This window comes from Herpailurus yagouaroundi, unplaced genomic scaffold, assembly GCF_014898765.1.
Source record: "Herpailurus yagouaroundi ecotype Mexico unplaced genomic scaffold, PumYag 200, whole genome shotgun sequence".
In the NCBI taxonomy this organism is placed as follows: Eukaryota; Metazoa; Chordata; class Mammalia; order Carnivora; family Felidae; genus Herpailurus; species Herpailurus yagouaroundi.
In genome coordinates, this window is record NW_024412431.1 from 2,865,968 (window position 1) to 2,890,346 (window position 24,379).

The window sequence follows — 24,379 nt, forward strand, 5'->3', positions numbered from 1 at the left end:
ACACACACACACACACACACACACACACACACACACACACACAATGGGATATTACTCACCATAGATAAAGAATAAAATCTTGCCATTTGCAGCAACATGCATGGATCTAGAAAGTATTATGCGAAGCGAAACAAGCCAGTCAGAGAAAGACAAATACCATATGATTTCACTCGTGTGGAATTTAAGAAACGAAACAAACAAAGCAAAAGAGACAACCCAAAAAACAGACTCTAAACTATAGAGCACAGTGGTGGTTACCCGAGGGGAGGGGGGGGGGGGGGATGGGTGAAAGAGGTGAAGGAGATTAAGGAGTGCACTTATCCTGATGAGCACTGAGTAATGTATAGAATTGTTGAATCACTATATTGGACACCTGAAACGAATATAATACTCTCTTTCTCCTCTCTCTCTCTCTCTCTCTCTGCTCCTCCCCCATTTGTGCTCTCTCAAAGTAAATAAACTTACTGGAGGGGTTGTGGGAGGGAGGATGAGCTAAATGGGTCAGGGGCACTAAGGAATGTACTCCTGAAATCATTGTTGCACTATATGCTAACTAACTTGGATGTAAATTTCAAAATAAAATAACATCTATATATATATATAAACTTAAAAAAAAGAAAACAACGATTTTAAAAAAACGAGGTAAACATTCAGCAAATATCTTAATCCTTTTTACTGGCTGCATAGTATCTCACAGTGTGGATGTGCCACAACTTATTACACCAGGATCCTGTAGAGGGCCACGTGGGTTGAGTTCAATCCTTTGCCTTCCTACACAGTACTGCAATACACATCCGTGTTCATGCATCCTCCTACACGTGTGCAGGTGTACCTTGGATAAAGCTCTCCAAGTGGCACCACTGGCTCACGGGGTCCATAGATTTGATTTTGAGATAGGAGAGATTGCCTTCCGCCACGTTCTAGAGGTTTCCCGTAACCTGGGCCATTCCGTTTATTTGCTGACTATGCTATAGCGCCCCTTCTAGAGCGGCCCAGAACTGCAGCTTCACTCAACAGCACCCCCTTCTACCGTCCTCTGGCTTGGATTTAATCCTAGACAGCAGGGATGTTGAATCTTGAAAATTCACTCCTAAGGCTGGCGGAATCTTTTCTTAGACCAACATCTTTTTAGCCTGGCACTTCTTTCCATTATTCACCTAGTTTTCATTGAGATGGACTCTTTTTTCCTTGTATAAAAGACTTTATATGGAGTATCTTAGGAAGCAAACTTCCCGAGTAGAGTTGAAATTTGAATCAGTTTGTCATCTAGCTTTTCAGGAATGCATGTATATCACATATGGTAAGAATTATTCCTATGAGATACTCGTTTAAAAAAATTGGGGGGGCAATCTTCAGATTCTGTGTCTCCCTCTCTCTCTGCCCCTCCCCTGCTCGTGTTCTCTCTCTCTCTCTCTCTCAAAAATAAATACGTTGTTGCACTATATGCTAACTAATTTGGCTGTAAATTTAAAAAACTAAAATTAAAAATAAATAAATAAACATTTACATTTGTTTTAATTTTTTGATTTTTATGAAGCCATTTTTTTGAAAGCTGGAAGTAATGTATCTTTGATTATGTCTTTTCAAAGATATACAGTATTTCTTTTTTTAAGATTATTTTTAGAACTGAATGTGTTAAATTTTATTTATTTAGTTAGTTACTACTTATTTTGAGAGAGAGAGAGAGAGCAAACCAGAGAAGGGCAGAGAGAAATCCAAAGCAGGCTCCACGCTGCCAGGGCAGAGCCCGATACAGGGCTTGAACCCACAAACTGCAAGATCATAACCTGAGCCAAAACTAAGAGTCAGACGCTTAACCCACTGAGCCACCCAGGTGCCCTTACCTTGATTATTTAAAAATGTTTAAATAAGGGACGCCTGGGTGGCTCAGCTGGTTGAGCATCCAACTCTTGATCTCGGCTCAGGTCTTGATCTCAAGGATTGTGAGTTCAAGCTCCCAGCTGGGCTCTGTACCAGTGCAGAGTCTGCTTGGGGTTCTCTCCCTCTTTCTCTGTGTCCCCCCCAAATAAATAAATTAAAATTTTTTTCATGTTTAAATTAAAAAGTGCTATGGATTGAATTGTGTTACCCCCCCTCCTGACAAAAAAGATATCATATGTTAAATCCCTAATCCCCAGTCTGATGGTATTTAGAGATGGGGCTTTGAGGAGGATGAGGTCATTAGAGGTGGGGCCCCATGATGGAATTAGGGCCCTAATGAGAAGAGACACGAGAGAACTTTTCTTGATTTCTCCATACCGTGGGGATACAGCAGCAGGAAGGGTTAAACAGCAAGACGGCACAAAATCTGTGGGTAGGCGACAATTCCCCCCAAGATCTACTATCAAGTGAACAAAGCAAGGTGCAAAGCAATGCTAGAGTTGTACAAAGAGAGAAAAGTGTTTACATGTCAGCTCATTTATCCGCAGAACAGCTCTGGAACTTTCCAAGGAATCCCCGTGGTGATCACGTCCGAAAAGGGGAACTGGTGCTTTTCAAATTTTGTAAAATTGGAACGAGTGGATAAGTCCCCTACCATCACACTATCAAACAACCCAACGAAGGAGCGAGCTTCAGGTTCCCCTGGAAGATAAAGGAGTCTGGGGTTAGGGGTGCCAGGCCGGGGCAGCGGGAGTTGGGGGGGGGGGAGGATTAGGTCCAGTCCTGGGAGTGTCCAGCCTTGAGTGTGTTTGTGTTCCAGGAAATAGGTTGATTTCCGGTGCGTGTGGCCTTCAGGGACGCCCTGAGCGAAGTCAGCGGGACACTCAGGCCTCCAGGCTGGGTCAGTGGCCCCCAAAAGACACTGCTGTCTTTGTGGCTGCCTGCAGTTGTAGGGTCTCCTGGAGCCCGAAGCCCCCTGCCCCTCCCCTGGGTCAGCAATGTGGCACTAGGGTCGGGAATGCATCTAGGGACATCCTGTGGCCACAGCCAGCAGGCCTGGAGCTTCTTATGGGCACAAAGAGGGCCCCCCCCCCCAGACAAGAATGCAGACCACCGAGGCAGGGAGCGTCTGGCTTTGCCACACCCCTCCACCAGAACCAGACATCAGGCCTGCGCTTCTTAGGGCCCCGGGGCCTGACAGTCTGGGTCAGTATTATCCTAGCCCAGACACCAGGCAAGGTACTCACTGCTTGGAATTTCCTCATCTGTCAAATCAGGGTGAGGAAACCCACTTTGCAAGGTTGCAGTAAGGGTGAGAGGGGCGTCCTGGGCCTACCACTGTGGGGATGACTAGCCAGACGCAATAAGCTGTAACTGTTCTCCTTATTTTATTATATTTTCATTTTTTTACGAAGGATCTGACACCACGCTCAGAGAAATCCTGTTTCCGAGAGCAACTGGCTGGGTCTCCCACAGTCAAATTTTAGGTCTGCCCTGTCTTTGGTATCCTCTCCTCTAAACTGGGGAGGGAAACTGTCCTTGATTTTTTTCTTTCTCTCACACTCCATTTCTCGGGAATCCTGTCTGCTGTCTCCAAGATCTATTCAGAATCCACATGGTCCGAGTCCCCATCGCTGCTCCCCTGGACCAGTGCGGGCACCTTCACCTTGTTCTAGCTTCTACCTTCACCCTTACAGAGATCTGTGAACAGCTGAAGCACATCAAGTCCGCCCTCTGCCTCTCACCTCACTCAGAGCAAAACCAAAGTCCTCCAGGGAACCCACAAGGCTCTGCACTGTGGGTCCCATCATCTCCCTGCCTTTGTTTCTCCCACCATCCACCCCCTCCAGCGCTGCTCCAGCCGTGAGGGGATCTTTGCTTTTCATAGAACACGCAGGCATGTTCCAGCCTCAGGGCCTTTGCACTGCTGTTCCTCACCCTGAAATGCTCTTCTTTCAAGTGCCCCCAGGTCAATGACCTCTCAGCTTACATCATATGTCACCACTGCAGCAGAGAAGCATCCCCTGACCACCATCGCATCACGGTATTGCAGCTGGAATTAGCTCCATGATTTCCCCACGCCGATATTGCCCGTGCCCCCCATCAGAATGTCAATTCCACAAGGGCCGCGATTCTTGTCTGTTTTGTTTGTTCACTGCTGTGGGGTTTAGCATCAATAAAATACATTTCCCTTCATCTCTTCTGTCTCCACCACCTTCGGCTGCTTTTCCTACAAATTCCTTTATCTAAGAAGAAAAGTCTTTAAAAACAGGTCTTCGGGAGGGCAACGGCGGGCCAAAGGGCGTCAGTCTGCGGCAGGTGCCGGTACCAGGGTCCGGGCGGCTGTGGGCGCACCCGGGCCGCCAGTGGAGCCGCCAGTGTCCGGCCCGGCCCGCTGGGGTGAGGAGCGCTCGGAGCGGCTGGAGCTGCCGTCCAAGCCAGGGGGCAGCGAGCGGCTGAGGCGTCCCGAAGCCCCAGCAGCGCTCTCGGACCCCTGGGAGGCGCCGTGCCCTCTGCTGCAGGGGCAGCGGCCGCGGCGGCCGAGACACAGGAGGGCGTTGCGCAGGTCGCGGTTGGTGAGCGTGTAAATGATCGGGTTCAGAAGCGAGTTGGCCATGGCCAGACCCAGGAAGGGGTCGGCCTGCAGGAGCACGGGGCAGGCGCGCGCTGGGCACGCCACGTCGAGTAAGAGCAGCAGGAAGAGAGGGCCCCAGCACACCACGAAGGCCAGGAGCACCACGCTGAGCGTGCGCAGCAGGGCCAGCGAGCGCGGCGTGTGGCGTGCCCGAGCGGAGGCGCCCCCCGCGGCCCGGGGGCGCTCCCGCAGGCGGCGCGCGTTGGCACGCACCTGGCAGTAGATGCGCGCGTAGAGCGCACAGATGGCGGCCAGGATGCCGAGGAAGGCGAGCACACAGAAGAGCACGTAGGCCTTGGCGTAGAGCGGCAGGACGGTGGAGCAGGCGTCCAGGCGGCCCAGGCAGTTCCAGCCGAGCGAGGGCAGTAGTCCGAGAAGCACCGACACGCCCCAGGCGGCGGCCACCAGCGCCAGCGTGCGTCCCCAACGGGAGGCGGGTGCGGGTCCTCGGCGGGCCATGGTGAGGCGGCGCTCGAGCGCGATGGCCAGGAGGCTCAGCACGGACGCGGCGAGCGCCACGAAGACGCCCCCTTCACGCGCGAACCAGAGCGTGGGCGACAGGCGCAGCGTGAGAGGCCCCGACAGCAGGATGTTGGCGGCATAGACCGCGCCCGCCAGCAGGTCGGACAGCGTAAGGCTGCCCAGGAGCAGGAACATGGGCGCATGGAAGCGCGAGTGGCGCCCCAGCACGATCAGCACCGCCAAGTTCTCCAGCACGATGAGCGCGCACACGGCCAGGAACACGACAGCGTCCGCACGCAGCCCGGCGCCGGGCTGGTAGCGTGCTCCGCGAAGCTTGCCCGTGTAGTTGTAATGCAAGACGATGACCTCGCTCACCGGCGCCGGCCGCAGCAGCCCGGGCTCCATGGGCCGCCCGCCCCAAGGCTGCGGAGAGGTAAGGTGGTGTGTCAGGTGAGGAGGCTGGCAGGGTGGGGCGGGGTTTCGCAGCTCTGGGAAAGGGGCCTTAACCCCCCTACCCACCACTGCACACCTCCGCTGGGGCCCAAAGGGAGTTCGGGATGAAAAGGAGGTGGCCGTGGAGACAGGCCGACGCAAAGACACGCAGGGAATATCACGAGGGGACACGGTGACACAGAGTCCCACAGGAAAGGGACACGAAAAATCCCATAATCTGGGCTACCCAGGGGCAGATTCAATCATAAGCAGACAGGAACGCACACAAATACAGTGACACGCTGACAAAGACATGTATACACAGTCACAAAGTAGGGGAAACCTGCACAGTCACACCCCATCAGGGAAACGAGAAAATATATTCACACATGAACAGAGCTACATAGGCACGTTCGGAGACCCAAATTCAGCCACACTCACACAGGTTCTCACGCCCACTCGTATAGGCCACAATTTCACAACCTCCACCCAGGCCCAGCCCGGAGCCCACAGCTCTACAATCTGCCCGCCTCAGCTGCACCCAGTGCCTTTCCCTGCTGAACCCCCGGCTTCCTACTTTGCAAAGACAGAGCCTGAGGGCAGCAGACAGGATCCAGATCTCACAGACAGGCTTTTGCAGAGGGGTGCACGTGTCATTAGGGTATAATGATACTTCCCAGGGGCGCCTGGGTGGCTCAGTTGGTTAAGGGTGGCACTCTCGGCCTAGGCTCAGGTCACCATCTCACGGCTGGGGACTTCCAGCCCCATGTGGGGCTCTGTGCTGACAGTAAGGAGCCTGGAGCCTGCCTCAGATTCAGTGTCTCCCTCTCTCTCTGCCCCACCCCACTTCAAAATAAATAAATAAACTTAAAAAAAAATACTAATACTTCCCATTTCACCCTTTAATCCCCCGGACAGCTCTCCCCTTAGTCCCAATTTACAGACAGGAAACTGGCTCAAAAGAAGTACCCCGCATAGAAGGAGACACAAAGGTTCTCACGCAGCTGTGCAAATACAGCCACTCAGAAACGGTCACACAGTCGTGCGAATCCCACTTAATAGATGAGAAAACCGAGGCCCGGGAAGGGGAGCCGACTTATTTGGACGTGGCAGGAACAAATGCATCCCAGACGGCCTCAGCTGCACTCAAGGAACAAGCGCAAATACAAATCCACAGAGAGTCACGGACTCCGCCACGCTGAAGGCGGGGGGGGGGGGGGGGCATCGAATACAGGCAGACACGGGTTACACTCGCTCTGATGGGGACATCTCCCGCCTCGCCTCGGCTTGCCTGGCAGCAGGACTGAAGTAGCGAAACTTGCAGTGGCATGGCCCGGAGAGGGCGAGGCCAGGGGATTCCAGGCGTCCCCACCCCCATCCCCGGCCCCGCATCCAGCCCGGGAGTCGCCGGCTTCCCCCTGGCCCCCGCCCCAGGCCTCCGGGGAAACCGGAGACACGGAGACCGGGGTAGTGGTCAGGGTAACCCCCTGCGGGCCAGGCTGAGTCCCCGCGCGCCTGGAGACCCAGCGCTGTATACTCACCCCTGCGCGCTGGTCGTGCGCCCCCCGCAGTCGCGCTGCCAGGAGAAGAGTGAGGGGACGCTGCTAATGGGGGGGGGGGGCGGGGGCGGGGAGCGGGGCTGGAGCTGAGGGGGCGGGCCCGCAACGCGGACCGCTGGCCGTCGCAAGCGGTTGCCCCCTCCCCTTGGCGCCCGGGCACCCAGCCCGTGGCTGCCAGCCTGTGCCACCCGCCGCGGCACCGGAGCGCGCCCCGGCGGCGACTGGCACCGGCGAGCCCTTGGCTGCCCCCTCCGGACCTGAACTTCTTTCCCAGGGACGCTCCGTCGCGGTGGGAGGACCCGGAATCGCGGGAAGGGGAGGTTCTCTGCAGGGGCGGTCGCAGCCTGCGCCTCTTCCCGCCCCGCACCAGAGGGGTCCTGTCTGTCCTCTGGGGACTGGACACTGGCCCCTCCCTGTTTCCCGCCTACCTTCCAGCTGAGCCTCCGGGCTGCACCCCAAGAACGCCCCATCGTTGAGAGACCCTGGCAGGGCAGGTTGGGGGGGGGGGTCTTCAGCAAGAGCAGCGGTGGCCTCAGTGCCTTTTCCGCAGCAGATAGGGACTCGGGGCACAGCCCCCTCTCCATTTCTCCTATCCCACACCTGGCTTACAGCGAGTTCGGAAGGAGAAGGTGAAGGCAGGATTCTGGTGGGACCCTGCCTCTCTCCAAATGAGAAAGGTCTGGCTCCTAAGCCCTCCTGCCCGCCCCCCCCCCCCCCTTATTGCTTCCAACACTGTGATTTACTCATTTAACGTGTTTCTGGGCTGTGTCCCCATCAGACTGTCAGTCCCCATGGAGGCAGGGATTTGCATCTGTCGTGAGCACTGCTGGGACACAGCCCAGGCCCTATAAATTAACCGATGAGTGAGTGAATGAATGAATGTTTCCCTCGCTTTCTGTGTGTGTATCTCTTTCATTGGGTCTCCCAGGGTGGGTCTCTTTCAGTCGTTGGCTGTGTCTTTGTGTCACTCTCCCACGCCTCTCCCAGGCCTCCAGCGGGCCAGTCTCAGCTGGCCCCACGCCCCCTCTCCCAGTTCCCAGGAGCTTCCTGGCCAGGCCCAGCTCCCGCACCCTCAGACCAGAGGCTACAGGCAGGAAAGGGGCTGGGCCCGGTGGCCGCGGACCTTCTCCAGGATGGTGCCCTTTGACTTGGCCTCTGCTCGGGCTCTGCCAGCAGCGGGTGGGGTGAGGCCGTCCCAGGGGCGCTGAATCAGAGGCTGGGGGTAAAGGATCTTGAGGGGCACCCAGGCCTGGTTGCACCTCCAGGTAGCTCCTTGGGCATCCTGGTGGCTTCTGCCGGCCGTGTTCCTTGGGGAGGCAGAACAGACACATGCGAGGTAGTGCAGTCAGTGGGGCCAGAGGAAAGGGATGGGTAATGCTTTAGTGCTGGTGCCCCACAGCCTTGCCCTCCAAACCCTGAAGATTCCCCAAAAGCTGTGGGGCCACACAGGCCTGGATACATGAATGACCCTTTTCTGTAAAGGGGAAGCCACATCCCCTGTGGGAAGGTGGCCTCTTCACACCCCCAGGCGTCAATCTCACCTCCTTGGGGCTTGAAGCTGTGAAGGGAGGCTCTTCCGGCCTCCCTCCAGGGCCTCCAACCCTCCCTGCCTCCTGCCACTTCCTGGGCCTCTTTTCTCTAGACTGGGACCCTGACTTCTCCAGAAGATGTCAGGAGACTGGACGCCTCTGTGCGTCCACCTCGACCCGCCATTCCACACCTGTGGTACAGTTCTTAACGCTCAGCTCAGGTCCCTCTCCTGCTCTAAATTCTCCCATGGCTCCCTAGGTCACTCAGAGGAAACGCCAGTCCTCACAACGGTCCACGTGGCCCTGCTTGGTGTCTCCTCCTTACTTACTCCCTGCCTTACTGCCCTCCAGCCCCACTGGCCTCCTCCCAATTCTTCACACAATTTAGGACCTTTGTACTTGGGGATAGGTTTCCCTGGAGACCTCCCTTCTTCCAACCCTTCCCAGTTGGTCACCTCCTCAGAGAGGCCTCCATTAATCTGTCGCTCTCCTCCCCAAGCTCGCACAGCATTTGGCACCATCTGAAATTACCTTGATTATTTATTCATGTGGCCTATCATTCCCAGATCCAGGAAGGCAGACTCTTGTCTGTTCCTCCGCCCAGAGGTCATATAAAGATCAAGGGTTCAGAGTCTGTTGCCAGGCTCAGTGACTTTGTAGTCTAGGACTATGGGCAAAGGATATCCTCTCTGAGCCTCGGTGGCCTCATCTGTGAAATGGAGTCAATAACAGTATCCACTCTAAGGGATATTGTTGAGGATGAAAGGTATGATTTAGAACAGAACAAGGATATACAGGGAAAGCGCAATAAATGTTGGGGATTATTGGTCACCACTGTATCCCCAAGGAGGAATTAGGGGACTCCGTTCAGATCCCATGGGCCTCAGGCACCACCCCCGCTCCCCCAGCCCATTCCCACTGGGGAAGGGCGCCCACCCTTCCCTCCCCCACTCCTGCCAAGGCTGGTTTCTTCCCAGGGGAAGGGCATCCCTGGCCTCCCAGCTCCTGCCACAGCCCGCCCACCTGATGCATGCCTGGGCGGGCTCACCCACCAAGCAGGTTCTGCCACCAGAGCCCTCGCACACGGGGGCCACCCCACCCTGGTCTGCACCCACTCTCAAAGCAGAGTCAGTGCCTGGGACGGACAAAATGCCTAATATGGTCCCTCCTCCTTCTTCTTTTTTTAAATGTTCATTTTTGAGAGAGGGTGCGCGCACAAGCCGGAGAGGGGCAGAGAGAGGGGGAGATAGAGAATCCGAAGCCAGCATCCGAGCTGTCAGCGCAGAGCCCGATGTGGGACTCGAACTCACGAACCGGGAGATCATGACCCGAGCCGAAGCCGGACACTCAACCGACGAAGCCACCCAGGCGCCCCTGACACAGTCCCTTCTGACCCCCACCCACCTAGAGAATAGGAGGACCACAGCAGGGTTCTCTTTCTGCCCTCTCCACCCCCTTCAGACCAATCCTGAGGCGTGAATGTGGCTGCAGGGGGTGCAAACTGACAGCTTTCCCGTGGCTGGAGACCAGAGCAGTCATGGTTTGGGGGGATCTCAAAATGGAGGCTCGAGGACCACCTCTGTCCCACAACCACACTCTCGTTTTGCTTAGCGGAGAGGCTTCCCAAACAACTGTCTAAACAGTTTGCGCCTTCGTTGGCAAATCTGTTGGTCACAGGGGTCCAGGTTAACAATTCCAGAACTGTGTATGTGCTAGGGTTGAACATATAAGTTCACATTGTAGATATGGACAGCCAGGTTTCATGCTGCTGCAGAAGGAAGTTACAAATGAGCCATGTGGCTCAGTTCATGGAGCGTAAGACTCTTGATTGCAGGGTTGTGGGTTTGAGCCCCACCTTGGGTGTAGCGATTACTTGAAAATAAAAATCTAAAAAAAAAACAAAAACAAAAAACAAGCAATGTGGTGCTGGGCTGAGGTTAGGTTAACAGTATGACATGTTTATTTTAATAGATAGATATAAAAATAAATATCAATGTGTGTATCCATGGGTTAGTTCACATATTTCCTAGATCTGTCTGCTGAAGGTTCAGAAGCATTGACATTCTAGAAAAAGCACCAGTACACTCAGCACCCAGGTCTTGATTTCTTACAAAAGAAATTTATTGGGGTGCCTGGGTGGCTCAGTCTGACTCTTGATTTCAGCTCAGGTCATGATCTCACAGTTTGTGGGTTTGAGCCCTACCCAGGTGCCCTTTAAGGCTTTTTTTTTTTCTTTTAATGTTTATTTATTTTTGAGAGAGAGAGCGTGAGCAGGAGGGGAGCAGAGAGAGGGAGACAGAGAATCCCAAGCAGGTTCCATGCTGTCGGCCCAATATGGAGCTTGAACTTGGGAAAGGTGACATCGTGACCTGAGCTGAAGTTGGACGCTCAACCAACTGAGCCGCCCAGGCGCCCCTGCATTCGTGTAGTTCTTATTAAAGGTTCTAAAAGGTTCCCAGAAGAGTCTTTCAATTGGAGGGGAAAGGGAGGAGAAGGGAGCTTGGTGGTGGGGCCTCACCTTGTGCCAAGATGGTGGGCAGGACTTGGGCAGAGCCACACGTCTCTCTCCTCACCTGCTCACCCCAGGCCTGGCGAACTGCCCAGGGGAAAAGCTGACCTCATCCTCTTTTGGCATGTGGCCCCAGCTACAGCTTGGGTTAAATTCAGGCCAAGGACTTCTAAAGTGGTTAATGAGGGTTGGGATCCAAGTCCCCAGGAGACAGAGGAGGCAGGCCCTGATCTTTCCCCTCCAGGCAGTCCCCCTAGGTGCCCTAACTGCTTGCAACTCTCACTTCCCAAGCCCTAGGCTTGGAAACTGGGAGTCAGCACCTCCTCTTTCTTGCCCCCTCACACTTAGACATTCATTTTATAGGCTAGGCAGGAGGGAAGGGGGAAAGAACAGCTGGGCAGAGGGAGTCAATCAGCACATGCAAAGGCCCGGGGGCTGCAAAGGGTGTGGTGGGTAAAAGAAACTAGAATCAGTCAGTTGGTTAGGAGCTTGGCTTAGGAGGAGGAAAGTACAGGGAAGGTGGGGGTGGGTTGGGGGTGAGAGAAGGGTCAGGTCTGGTGGCCTGAAATGCCAAGCCTCTGCTATCTGACCACCACCTCACTATATAACTTGCCAAACCTCTCTCTGATCTGTTTCTGCATCTGTAAAATGGAGCCTTTCTCACCGGGATCTTGTGAATACGAATGCAGTCATTGGTGCAAAGTGTTAACACCTCACCTGACAGAGCAAACCACTCTGTAAATGTCAAATATTATGTTTTAACAGCTTTATTGAGATGCTAATTTGCATGCCGTACAATTCACCCATTTAAAGTGTATATTTCTCTGCTTCGTAGTGTATCATAGAGTGTATAAGTACAACCACACGAATTTTATTTTATTTTATTTTTAATTTATTTTTTAAAGTTTATTTCTTTTTTTTTTTAACGTTTATTTTATTTATTTATTTATTTATTTATTTATTTATTTATTTATTTATTGAGACAGAGAGAGACAGAGAATGAACGGGGGAGGGTCAGAGAGAGAGGGAGACACAGAATCCAAAACAGGCCCCAGGCTCCAAGCTGTCGGCACAGAGCCTGACGCGGGGCTCGAACTCACAGATCGTGAGATCATGACCCGAGCCGAAGTCGGACGCTCAACCGACTGAGCCACCCAGGCGCCCCTAAAGTTTATTTCGTTATTTTGAGAGAGAGAGAAAGGGAGAGAGCACATGGGTGAGGGGCAGAGAGAGAGGGAGAGAGAATCCCAAACAGGCTCTGCACCATCAGCACCAAGCCCCACACGGGGTTCAGTCCCATGAACCCGTGACATCATGACCCGAACCGAAATCGAGAGCTGGACGCTTAACCTACTGAGCCACCCAGGCAGCCCTAGAACCAATTTTAGAATAATTTATCACTCAAAAAGGAAACTCCAGGGGCGCCTGGGTGGCTAGTCAGTTGAGCTTCTGACTTCAGCTCAGGTCATGATCTCACAGTTCGTGCGTTCGAGCCCTGCGTCAGGCTCTGTGCCGACAGCTCGGAGCCTGGAGCCTGTTTCGGTTTCTGTGTCTCCCTCTCTCTCTGCCCCTACCTCGCTTGCGCTCTGTCTCTCACTGTCTCAAAAATAAACTTAAAAATTTTTTTTAAAAAAGGAAACTCCATACACATTGCCAATATTCTCATTTCTCCCCTCCTCCCACCCCCTGGAAACCACTAATCTACTCTCTGTCTCCAAGGATTTGTCTCTTCTTGGCATTTCATGTGCGTGGAGTCATACACTATTTGATATTTTGTGTCTGGCTGCTTCTTTCACTCAGCATAACGTTTTTTTGTTTCTTTATTTTTATGTTTTAAATGTATTTATTTTGAGAGAGAGAGAGAGAGAGCACAAACAGGGGAGGGGCATAGAGGAGAGACAGAGCCCCAACATGCTCCTTGCCATCAGTGCACAGCCCGATGCAGGGCTCAAACTCACAAACTGTGAGATCATGATCTGAGCCGAGATCAAGAGCTGTTCACCTACCCAACTGCACCACCCAGGCGCCCCACGTTTTTGAGTTTCATCCATGTCGTGGCATGAATCAGTACATCATCCCTTTTTATGGCTGAATAGGATGTCGTTGTATAGATACGCAATATTTTTTCTGTTCAACTCATGGAACTTGGGTTGTTTCTGCCTTTTTGGCTAGCTAGGAAAAAAATGCTACGAATCTTCGTGTATAGGCTTTTTGTGTGGATATATATTTTTATTTCTCCTGCAAGGGACAGAGTGCAAGCAGTGGAGAGGCAGACAGAGGGAGATGCAGACTTCAGGCCCCGAGCTGTCAGCACAGAGCCCGACATGGGTCTCGAACTCACAAACTGAGAGATCATGACCTGAGCAGAAGGCGAGAGCTGGATGCTCAATGGACCGAGCCACCCAGGCACCCCTTTTTTGTTACTATTTTTAATGATCCGTTGTTCACCCTGCAGTCCACCTTTCCTCCGGTCCTCCTGCTCACAACCCTCCATTCCTCCTTGGTGCTCTTTGAAGAAAGTTCAAAGAGTCCTGGCCTTTGGCATCTGGCTCTTTCCCCTTCACCCCACAGCATAGTTCTTGCCTCTGAATCTCCAAATCTGGCAACTTCTCCTCATGGCCAAATGGAGGCAGGCTTTGGGGTCAGACAGGCAGGGGCTGGAATCCTGGCTCTGATGATCTTGGGTGGATGGATTCACCTCTGTGAGCCTCAATTTGCTCATCAGTTAAATGGGCATCAGATTATTCCCTCTCTCATAGGGTTCAACAAAACAGTTCATGTCAACTCTTTTTTTTTAAACAATTTTTTAATGTTTATTTCTGAGACAGAGAGACACAGAGCATGAGTGGGGGAGGGGCAGAGAGAGAGAGGGAGACACAGAATCCGAAGCTGGCTCCAGGCTCACAGCTGTCAGCACAGAGCCCGACGCGGGGCTCGAACTCACGAACTGCGAGATCATGCCCTGAGCCGAAGTCGGACCCTCAACCGACTGAGCCACTCAGGCGCCCCTTGACTCTTTTTTTTTTTTTTAATAATTTTTTATGTTTATTTATTTATTTTGAGAGAAACAGAGTCATTGTGAGTAGGGGAGGGAGGGAGAGAGAGAGAGAGAGAGAGAGAGAGAGAGAGAGAGAGAATCCCAAGCAGGCTTCACGCTGCCAATGCAGAGCCTGACACAGTCCGAACCCATGAAACCGCGAGATCACGACCTGAGCCGAAACCCAGAGTCAGAAAGACGCCCAACAGATCGAGCCACCTAGGCGCCCCAAGTTCATGCCAACTCTTTAGTGCAATGTCTAGCATTGAGTAGGGGCTGTATTTATCACGATGTGCTTAGTTGGAAGTTCCAGGAAAACAAAAACAAAAACAAAACTGAGTTCCACTAAAAAACAGCTCATATTCGTGTGAGGAAAAGGAAAGAAATGAATAGGCTGCTGTAACTGAAAATCTAGGGGTCTAGGAGTCGCAGTGACTTTAGGCGGAGCTGGATCAAGAAGCTCCAGGGTCCGTCGGAATCTAATTTGCTGTCTCTTGGCTCAACTAGGTTTTCATCTCATCAGGATCCCCTTTGGGTGGCAGAGACGCTGTCGGGCACCCTGGATCCATTATTTCCACACGGCAGCCCCTTGGAAAGAGACGTCTCTCCTTCATTGGTCCAGCTAGGATCACATGACACAACCAAACCAATCACCAGGCCTAGGGGATGGACTGCTCTGATTGGCCAGGTTGGAGGGGCGGAGTCATCCCAGATTTGTATGGACACCTCCATTTAAGCCACTGAGAGTCCTCAAGCCTTGGTAGGTTGGTTTCAGGCATCCGAGATGCCAAGGCCCCCGAGCGTCAGAAAGCTCAGGAGTTACATTTGTGGAGTTCAATTTATTCCAGTGGAGTCCGAGATGCCTCCCAGCCATCACGTGGTGCCCTGAGTCATCAACTGGATCCGAGACACGCATTCACCTGGTGTCTCGGTGGCTCACATTCTTTTTATGGAAATGTAATTTCATTTCCCTTTGAAGGATACAATTGGAAAGTGTAATTATTGTGATGTATAATTAATCCATCTGGAGATAATTACCTATTTCTTTCTTGCCTTTTTTTTTTTTTTTTTTCCTTCTTGGATGTTCTGGCAATACACCTCAATTCAGCTTTCCAAATGATCGCGTCTTCCAGATAATGTATCTATAGGTAGAATTCTGTTTTCTTCCTGGGTTCTTTGTGCTGGAGAATTTCTCCTGCCCCTGTCCCAGGAATTATTTTCATGTCCTATATTGGGACACCCGTTTCCTCACTCTTGTGTCTTCCTTTTTTTCTTGGTTTGCCCCCTTGGTTTTGGTGGAGTGCATCCTGCAATAATTTTCTAAGACTATAAGAACGTGGGAGATAACATTTTTGAACCCTTCCAGGTTTTGAAATGTCTTTACTGGCTCCTCACACTTGATCACTGTTTTGGCTGGAAATAGTGGTCTGGGTAAAAAATCCTTCTCTATCAGAATTTTGGAGCTGTAGACCTACTGTCTCTTTATTTCCGGTGTCTTTGAATTTGCTATTTGTGCTGGGGAATGCATTTCCTTCCTTTCTTTTCTCTGGCTAATTCCTCCACATCCTTTACATCCCATGATGGACTTTTGTAGGGTAAACCAATAACAATTGACTGAGAACGTCCATTCAATTCAGTGACTGCATTGACTAATTTTGGCCACTGAAATGCAAGTGGAAATGAAATACATCACTTCCGGGGAGCCTGGATGGCTCAGTCGGCTAAGCGTCAGACTTTGGCTCCGGTCATGATCTCATAATCTGTGAGTTCGAGTTCCGCATCAGGCTCTGTGCTGACAATTCAGAGTCTGGATCTGCTTCAGGTTGTGTCTCCCTCTCTCTGCCCCTCCCCTGCTCATGCTCTGCCCGCCCCCCCCCCCCAATAAAATAAAACATTAAAAAAAATTTTAGGGGCACCTGGGTGGCTCAAGTCAGTTAATCGTCTGACTTTGGCTCAGGTCATGATCTCACAGTTCATGAGTTCAAGCCCCACATGTGGCTCTGCACTGAAAGCTTGGAGCCTGAAGCCTGCTTCAGATTCTGTGTCTCCCTCTGTCTCTCTGTTCCTCCACTGCTTGCTCTCTCTCTCTCTCTCTCAAAAATAAACAGTAAAAAATAATAATAGGGGCGCCTGGGTGGCTCAGTAGGTTAAGCATCTGACTTTAACTCAGGTCATGGTCTCATGGTTAGTGGGTTCGAGCCCCATGTCAGGCTCTGTGCCGACAGCTCAGAGCCTGGAGCCCGTTTCGGATTCTGTGTCTCCCTCTGTCTCTGTCCCTCCCCTGCTCATGCTCTGTCTCTGTCGCTTGAAAACAAATAAATGTTTAAAAAAAAATTTTTTTTATATAATAATAAAGGGGCACCTGGGTGGCTCAGTCGGTTGAGCGGCCAACTTTGGCTCAGGTCGTGATCTCCTGGTTCATGAGTTTGAGCCCCGCATCAGGCTCTATGCCGACAGCTCAGAGCCTGGAACCTGCTTAGGATTCTGTGTCTCCCTCTCTCTCTGCCCCTCCCCTCCCCCGCTCACACTCTGTCTCTCTCTGTCTCAAAAAAATAAGTTAACATTAAAAAAATTTTTTTAACAGTAAAATAAAACAAAATAAAATAAAAATTAAGGGGTTCATGGGCGGCTCAGTCAGTTAAGTGTCAGAGTCTTGACTTCGGCTCAGGTCACGATCTCATGGTTCATGAGTTTGAGTTCCACATAGGGCTCTGAGCTGACAGCGTGGAGCCTGCCTGAGATTCTGTTTCCCTCTCTCTCTCTACCCCTGTCTCGCTTGCTCTCTCTCTCTGTCTCAAAATAAAAATAAACTAAATATATATATATTTAAAAATTGTCTTAAAAATAAAAAATAAATAAATGAAATACATCACTTCTATACGTCGGTCACTGCTGACCAGCGGCATTGGAAAGCCCCCTGCCCCCCACTTCTCTAGTCTCCCTCTTGTCCCTGTAGCAGCTGAGGCAGTGAGTTCAACATGGTGTGGCCACAGGATGGTGGGTGCCTCCTCAGCTCGAGTCCCTGCATGACCATGCGGAGCCGAGCCCCTGCCAGCTGATATAGAATGAGTAACATGAGGGAGAGATAAACTTTGGTTTCCTTAAACTACTGTGCTTTGGACTTCTTTGTTACTGCAACGAAACTTGACCTATACTAATATAAAGCCCGACTTAAATGTGTCTTCCTCAGAGAGGTCCTCCCGGATCATAGCCCCTAAACCAGATAACTAGATCACTTCCTTTCCCAGATTGTAAGCTTGTATTTTCCTACATGACCCTTACTGCAATCATAACTGTGAAATTCTTTGTGCAATGAGTTCATCACCAATCTCCCGCATCCCACCTTCGAGACCCCGGGACAGAGCCTGGCCCGTAGTAGATGTTTGGGATACATTTGTTGAATGAAAGAAGAATGTTACCTCCTTTCAGCCGAAAAGGCAGCAACGAGCAGAGCTTTCTAGAGCATTTTCTCACACAACTCCAGACAGTAGCAGTGGCGTGAGAGGCAGCACAGGAAGAACGGCACAGTACAAGGAAGCAGGGATGTTTGACAAAGGAGAGTGATCTATGGTGAGAAAGCATCTATCCGCAGATTTAGTTTTCTTCAAGAGTGTGTAATTTATTCTAGCAACTGCTCAGCCTGGGAGGGATTTCCGGGGCATGATGTATTTCACGAAGGGGCATGGGAACGGGGTGGAGAGGCACGGAGGCATCCTTGGAATTGCTGAGAGACCAACGATAAGACTCATGCACTGACACCAAAATACAGTCACCAGAAGACAATCCTACCTTACTGAATTCCACTCAAGGGCCATCTTGTGCCCTAATGTGACCATACTGATTTGTTCCTTCGACTTTACTGAGATGTCAGTGACATACAACACGCGGCATGTAAGTTACATGTTCCTGTTCCCCTGCGTCTTCTCCAGCACTGGGTCTGGGCAGTCTCTTTCATTTGCACCCTTCTGATGGGTTTGTAGTGTTATCTGGCTGTCATGTTGTTTTGCGTTTACCTGATGGCCAATGACATTGAGATGCTTCTGTGTGCTTATTGGCATCCATTTATCTGCTTTTGTGAAGAGCCTGTTGAAATATTTTGCCAGTGTATTTATTGGGCTGCTTTCTAAATTGTCAATGCCTGGGGACTATGAAGATTATCCCTGGGGATAATCTGTATGACCTCTATTCCCAAGAGCCTCTATTTCCTCATCTGCAAAAGGGGGATAATAAGTGTACCTGCTTCATAGGGTAGCACTGAGTGTTAAGTGAGTTAAGATAGGTAAAGTCAGTAGGGAATTGATCTGGAACCTTGGAGAAGCCAGCTCTGCAGACTCAGAAACAGCTGGGAGGAGGCTTTGAGGATGGCTAAGTTCTGTGATCGTTTAGTCGTTCAACAAATAGTTACTGCGAATCAGTCGTGTCCCAACACTAGAGACACGAGGGAGTGGGGTTGTCTGGTTTTCTCTCGTTGTCCTTGCTAGCTCTGGGGGCAGGCACGTGGCAAGGGATGATGGATATTCTTGAAAGAAGAGTCAGGACAGTCATAGCTCCTGTCTCCGGGGGGCTTTTGCTCTCACAGGGCACCAGAATTAATGAGCAATGACACAGCCAATGAGGAATGATTACAGTTGTGGTCAAGGGGGGACTGAGAACACATAAAGGGCCCTAGACCAGTGGAGGTGAGGACAGGCCTCAGAACAGATGATGTGCAAACTGAGGCCTGAAGGGGAGAGGTACCAACAGGCTGTATTAGTTTCCCATGGCCACTGTAATAAATAATAAACAGGGTGGCTTGAAATGGAAATGGCTCCTCCCACAGTTCTGGGAGCTAGGAGTTCAAAGCCAAGGTGTCAGCAGGGCCGTGCTCTCTCAGAAGCCCCAGGGGAGAGGAGAGACTCGTTCCTTGCCTCTTCCCTAGCATCTGGCTGTTGCTGGCATTGTTTGGTTTGTAGGTGAATAACTCCAATGGCCGCCTCTATGGTCACATGACCTTCTCCCTGGTGTCTATGTCTCTCTGTCTCATCATCTTCTTTTTTTCAACGTGTACTTATTTTTGAGAGGGAGAGGGAGACAGAGAATCTGAAGCAGGCTCCATGCTATCAGCGCAAAGCCCAACATGGGGCTCAAACCCACAAACCGTGAGATCGCGACCTGAGCCAAAGTCAGACACTCAACCAACTGAGCCCCGCCCCCCCACCAGGCGCCCCTGTGTCTCCTCTTCTTATAGGGACACCGGTTGTCTTGCATTCAGGGCCCGCCCTAATCCAGTATGACTGTATCTTCACTAATTACACCTGCCAAGACCCTCGTTCCAAATAAAGTCATAGCCACAGGTGCCTGGGTTTAGGATTTCAAAATATCTTTCTGGGAGAGACAATACGGCCCAGAAGGCAGACTGGCCTCTGACAATGCTAGCATTTGGAGTCTGAGGCGGTGGCCACAGTTGGAACCAGACTAGTCTGGGGTGGCCCAGTGGAGGGTTCCTGGGGTTCGGGTGCCTGGCGACTGACTTAAGGGGATGGGAGCTTGCGGGAGGAGGGCAGAGGCAGAGAGGAGAAGAAGGAGTTCAAAGAGCAGGGCCAGCACGGATGGAGATACAGAGTGGGCGCGGAACAGCTCGACGTGGTCATCCCTGAATCAGGCAGAGGTGATCCGTGGACACGAGGGAAGGACCCAGGAGACCAACTGGTTATAGTTCCTCCACTGTCCAGTACAGTAGTGACTGGCCACATGGGGCTGGTGAACACCTGAAATATGGCCAGTCCGTACTGAGATGTGCTAAGGGTGTAAAATACACAGCGGATTTTGAAGGCAGTACCAAAAAAGGTAAAATAGATCAATAATATTTTTTTATACTGAGTACATGCTGAAATGATAATATTTTGTGTATACTGGCTAAAATAAAAGGTATTATTATTTAAGACAATTGTTTAAATGTTTATTTAATTTTGAGAGAGAGAGGGAGACAGAGCGCGAGCAGCAGAGGGACAGAGAGAGAGAGGGAGACACAGAATCCGAAGCCGGCTCCAGGCTCTGAGCTGTCAGCACAGAGCCCGACGCGGGGCTCGAACCCACAAACCGCGAGATCATGACCTGAGCCGAAGTCCACCAGGCGCCTCTAAAACGTATTATTAAAATTAATTTTACCTGGGGCACCCGACTGGCTCAGTCAGTAGAGCACGTGGCTCTTGATCCTGGGGTTGTGAGTTTGAGCCCCACACTGGGTATAGAGATTACTTAAAAATAAAATTTTAAAAATAATAATTTGGAGGCACCTGGGTGGCTCAGTCAGTTAAGCATCTGACTTCGGCTCAGGTCATGATCTCACGGTTGGTGAATTTGAATCCTGCATTGGGTGAGCCCCAGCCCCTCATCGGGTGAACCCTGCTTCTCTCTCTCTCTCACCTCGCCCTTGCTCACTTGCGCCCTCTGTCTCTCAATAAAAAACCTAATTTTATCTGTTTCTTTTTATTTGTTTTTATTGAGATATAATGGACATATAACATTGTATTAGTTTCAAGTGTACAACATAATGAATTGATATTTGTATATATTGCCAAATCATTAGCACACTAAATTTACTTAATATCCTTCACCTCACATAGTTACAAATTCTTTTTGTTATGATGACAACTTTTAAGATAGCAACTTACAAATAGATAATATAGTGTTGTTTTTTATTTTTTAAGGTTGTTTACTTTTAAGAGAGACAGAGAGAGAGAGAGACAGATGTGAGTGGGGAGGGACAGAGAGAGAGAATCCCAAGCAGGCTCTGAGCTGTCAGTACAGAGCCCGACATGGGGCTCGATCCCACGAACTGTGAGCTCACGACCTGAGCCGAAATCAAGAGTCGGTTGCTTAACTGACTGAGCCAGCCAGGCGCCCCTACAGTATTGTTAACTGTATTCACCATGCTGTACATTACATCCCTCAGGAAATTATTTATCTTATAACTGGAAGTTTGTACCATTTGACTCCCTTCACACATTTCCTCACCCCTACCCTTTGCCTCCGGCAATTACCAGTCTGTTTTCTGTATCTATGATCTCATTTTGTTGTTGTTTCTTTCTTTGTTGTTCAGGCTTTTGTTTTTTATTGTTTTAAATTTTCTTTAGAGAGAGAGAGAGAGCATTAGTGGGGGAGAGGGGCAGAGCAGGAGACAGAGAGAATCTCAAGCTAGCTCAGTCTCAACTCCTGGATCATGACCTGAGCCACAATCAACAAGAATCGAACGCTCAACTGACTGAGCCACCCAGCCACCCCTTAAGGCTTTTTTTTTTTTTTTAGGATTTTTTTTTTTTTTAATTTTTAAGCAATCTGTATACCCACATGGGGCTCAAACTTACAACCCCGAGATCAAGAGTCTCATGCTCCACTGACTGAGCCCGCCAGGTGCCCCATGTTTGGTCTTTTTTCAGATTCCCCATAAAAGGGAGATCATATGCAGTATTTGTTTTTATCAGTCTGATTTAGTTCACTTAGCATAATGACCTCAGGGTCTATCCATGTTGTTTCAAAAGGCAGGATTAAGGTTGAGTAATGTTCCATTATTTGTGTAGAAACACCACATTTTTCTTCTCTCTTCAACCACGAAGGGACAGTTAGATTGTTTCCAGGTCTTGACTACTATAAATAATCCCGCAGTGACAGGGAGTGCAGAGATCTCTTCGAGATCTTGTTCGCATTTCCTTTGGATAAATACCCAGAAGTGGGATTGCTGGGTCAGCTGGTAGCTTATGTCTTAATTTTTTGAGGATCCTCAATACTGGTTTCCAGAGCGGCTGCCCCAACATAACATTCCCACCCACAGTGCATGAGGGTTCCCTTTTATCTACAACCTCACCAACCCTTGTTACCTTTTTTTTTTTTTAATGTTTATTTTTGAGAGAGACAGAAAGACAGAGACAGAGACAGAGTGTGAGCAGGGGAGGGGCAAAGAGAGGGAGACACGGAATCTGAGCTGTCAGCACAGAGCCTGATGAGGGGCTTGAACTCATGAACCACGAGACCATGACCTGAGCCAAAGTCGGCCGCTTAACTGACTGAGCCATCCGAGCGCCCCTGGTTATCCTTTTTATAATAGCCATTATTGTTTTTAATAAGATTTTATACCTTAAGTAATGTCTACACCCAATGTGGGGCTCGAACTCACAGCCCTGAGATCAAGAGTCGCGTGCTCTACTGACTGAGCAAGCCGGATGCCCCTATAATAGCCATTCTAACAAGTGTGAGGTGATATCTCATTGTGGTTTTGATTTGCGTTTCCCTTACGATTAATGGTGTTTGGTGCCTTTTCATGTACCTGTTGGCCATTTGTATGTTTTCTTTGGAGAAATATCTATTGAGATCCTGTGTCCATTTTTATTTTTTTTTAATGTTTATTATTTTAAGAGAGAGAGTGTGAGCGGGAGAGGGGAAGAGAGAGAGGGAGACACAGAATCCGAAGCAGGTTCCAGGCTCTGAGCTGTCAGCACAGAGCCGGACATGGGGCTTGAACTCACGAAACATGAGATCATGACCTGAGCTGAAGTTGGCCGCTTAACCGACTAGCTACCCAGGTGCCCCAAGCATCCAACTCTTGATTTTGGCTCAGGTCATGATCTCATGGTTCATCAGATGGAGCCCTGTGTTGGGCTCTACACTGACAGCACAGCCTGCTTGGGATTCTCTCTCTCTCTCTCTCTTTCTCTCTCTCTCTCTCTCTCTCTCTCTCTCTCTCTCTCTTTCTCTCTCTCTCTCTGCCCTTCCCCTGCTTGTGATCTGTCTCTCTCTCAAAATAAATAAATAAACTTAAGAAAAATATCTTGGGACACCTGAGTGGCTCAATCGGATGGGTGTCCAACTTCAGCCAAAGTCATGATCTCCTGGTGTGTGAGTTCGAGCCCCACATGCGCTCACCGCTGTCCGCCTGGAGCCTGCTTCAGATCCTCTGTCCCCCTTTCTCTCTGCCCCTCCCCTGCTTGCTCTCTGTCAAAAAATAAACAAAACATTAAAAAAATAACTTGATAAATAGATAGGTTCTTCTAGCTGTTGTGGAGACTAGAGGAGTCAGAATTGGCCTGTGGACACTTGGTGATGGGGGCCAGACGTGGGAGGGCAGTGATGAATAAGAATGACAATAGCGGAGGCCCCTGGGTGGCTCGGTTGGTTGAGTGTCTGACTCTTGATTTCAGCTCTGGTCATGATCCCAGGGCCGCGTGACCCAGCCCTGAGTGCGCTGAGTGTGGAGCCTGCTTGAGATTTCCTCTTTTTCCCCTGCCCTTTCCCTGCTAAAAAAAAAAAAAAAAAAAAAAAGGACAATAGCAACAGTTCACACTGAAGTGGTGGCTGCTGTGAGCCAGTTCTTTTCTTTTTTTTTTTTTTTTTAATATTTATTTATTTGGGGGAGACAGAGAGACAGAGTGCAAGCAGGGGAGGGGCAGAGGGAGAGAGAGAATCCGAAGCAGGCTCCAGGCTCCGAGCTGTCAGCACAGAGCCAGACGCGGGGCTCGAACCCACAAAGGGGGGTTTCATGACCTGGGCTGAACTCGGATGCTTAAAGGACTGAGCCACTCAGGTGCTCCTGCTGTGAGCCAGTTCCTAGCATTCTGCATATTCATTTCATCCTTCTCCAATACCCTAGGAATTAGGGACTATTACTAGCCCATTTGGCAGATGAGGAAACTGAGGTGTTGAGAGGCGAGAGGTCACACTGCAGCATCTGCCTAGGTGGCCATGACTATTGTGCTGCTTTGGGAGTATGAGGACAACTGAAGACAGATTATGAAGTGGACTGACGGATCCTGGTAAGGGAGGTGATGGAGGCTGCGGGTGGGGGTGGGGCAAGGGTATGGGAGGAAAAGCCAGTGCGAGTGAAATGCAGGGTCAATTAGGGACACACAGAACCTGGGGAGCCTGAGAGACATTCCAAGGGGCACAGATGTGGAGGCTGGCCCCCAGGATGGGGACAGAGACCCAGGCAGGGAGATGATGTGGTGGTACTCATTGGGAAGGGGGATGAGGGCAAGGAATCGAGGGCCACACCATAAAACACGCCCCTCCTCCAAGGAACCGGCTTGGGGGTGGTCAGGCACCAGATCAAACAGAAGGGGGTCACCTGTAGCCCCACAACCCAGCTGTCCCCCACAACAAGTTCTCCTTTCCATTCCACGTTATTTGTTGCACTTTCTGTGTTGTTGAGCCCTGTTGTGTACCAGGCCACATGCTGAGTGTTGAGGGGCCAGCAGTGAACAAGATGGACAGAGACCCATGGCCTCGTGGCACGGTGGGGACAGAGGTCATAAATATACTATATCTATATCTATATCTATATCTATATCTATATCTATATCTATA

At 50.5% G+C, this 24,379-nt stretch overlaps 1 protein-coding gene across 2 annotated transcripts; it reads right to left on the reverse strand.

The window, feature by feature from the left end:
- Nucleotides 1–2,310: 2,310 nt before the first annotated feature.
- On the reverse strand, nucleotides 2,311–5,400 carry S1PR5 (sphingosine-1-phosphate receptor 5). 2 transcript variants are annotated; one of them, XR_005783006.1, is made up of 2 exons: nucleotides 3,872–5,400; nucleotides 2,311–2,583 (listed from the first exon to the last, which is right to left on the reverse strand). XR_005783006.1 is itself a non-coding variant. In XM_040449881.1 (1 exon), exon 1 carries the CDS (start codon nucleotides 5,381–5,383, stop codon nucleotides 4,187–4,189), a length of 1,197 nt encoding a protein of 398 aa, XP_040305815.1. In that variant the 5' UTR covers nucleotides 5,384–5,400; the 3' UTR covers nucleotides 3,253–4,186. The 2 variants fall into 2 exon arrangements, 1 of the variants encoding a protein (XP_040305815.1); XM_040449881.1 differs by lacking the exon at nucleotides 2,311–2,583 and having other exon boundaries at nucleotides 3,253–5,400.
- Between the last annotated feature and the right edge of the window lie 18,979 nt (nucleotides 5,401–24,379).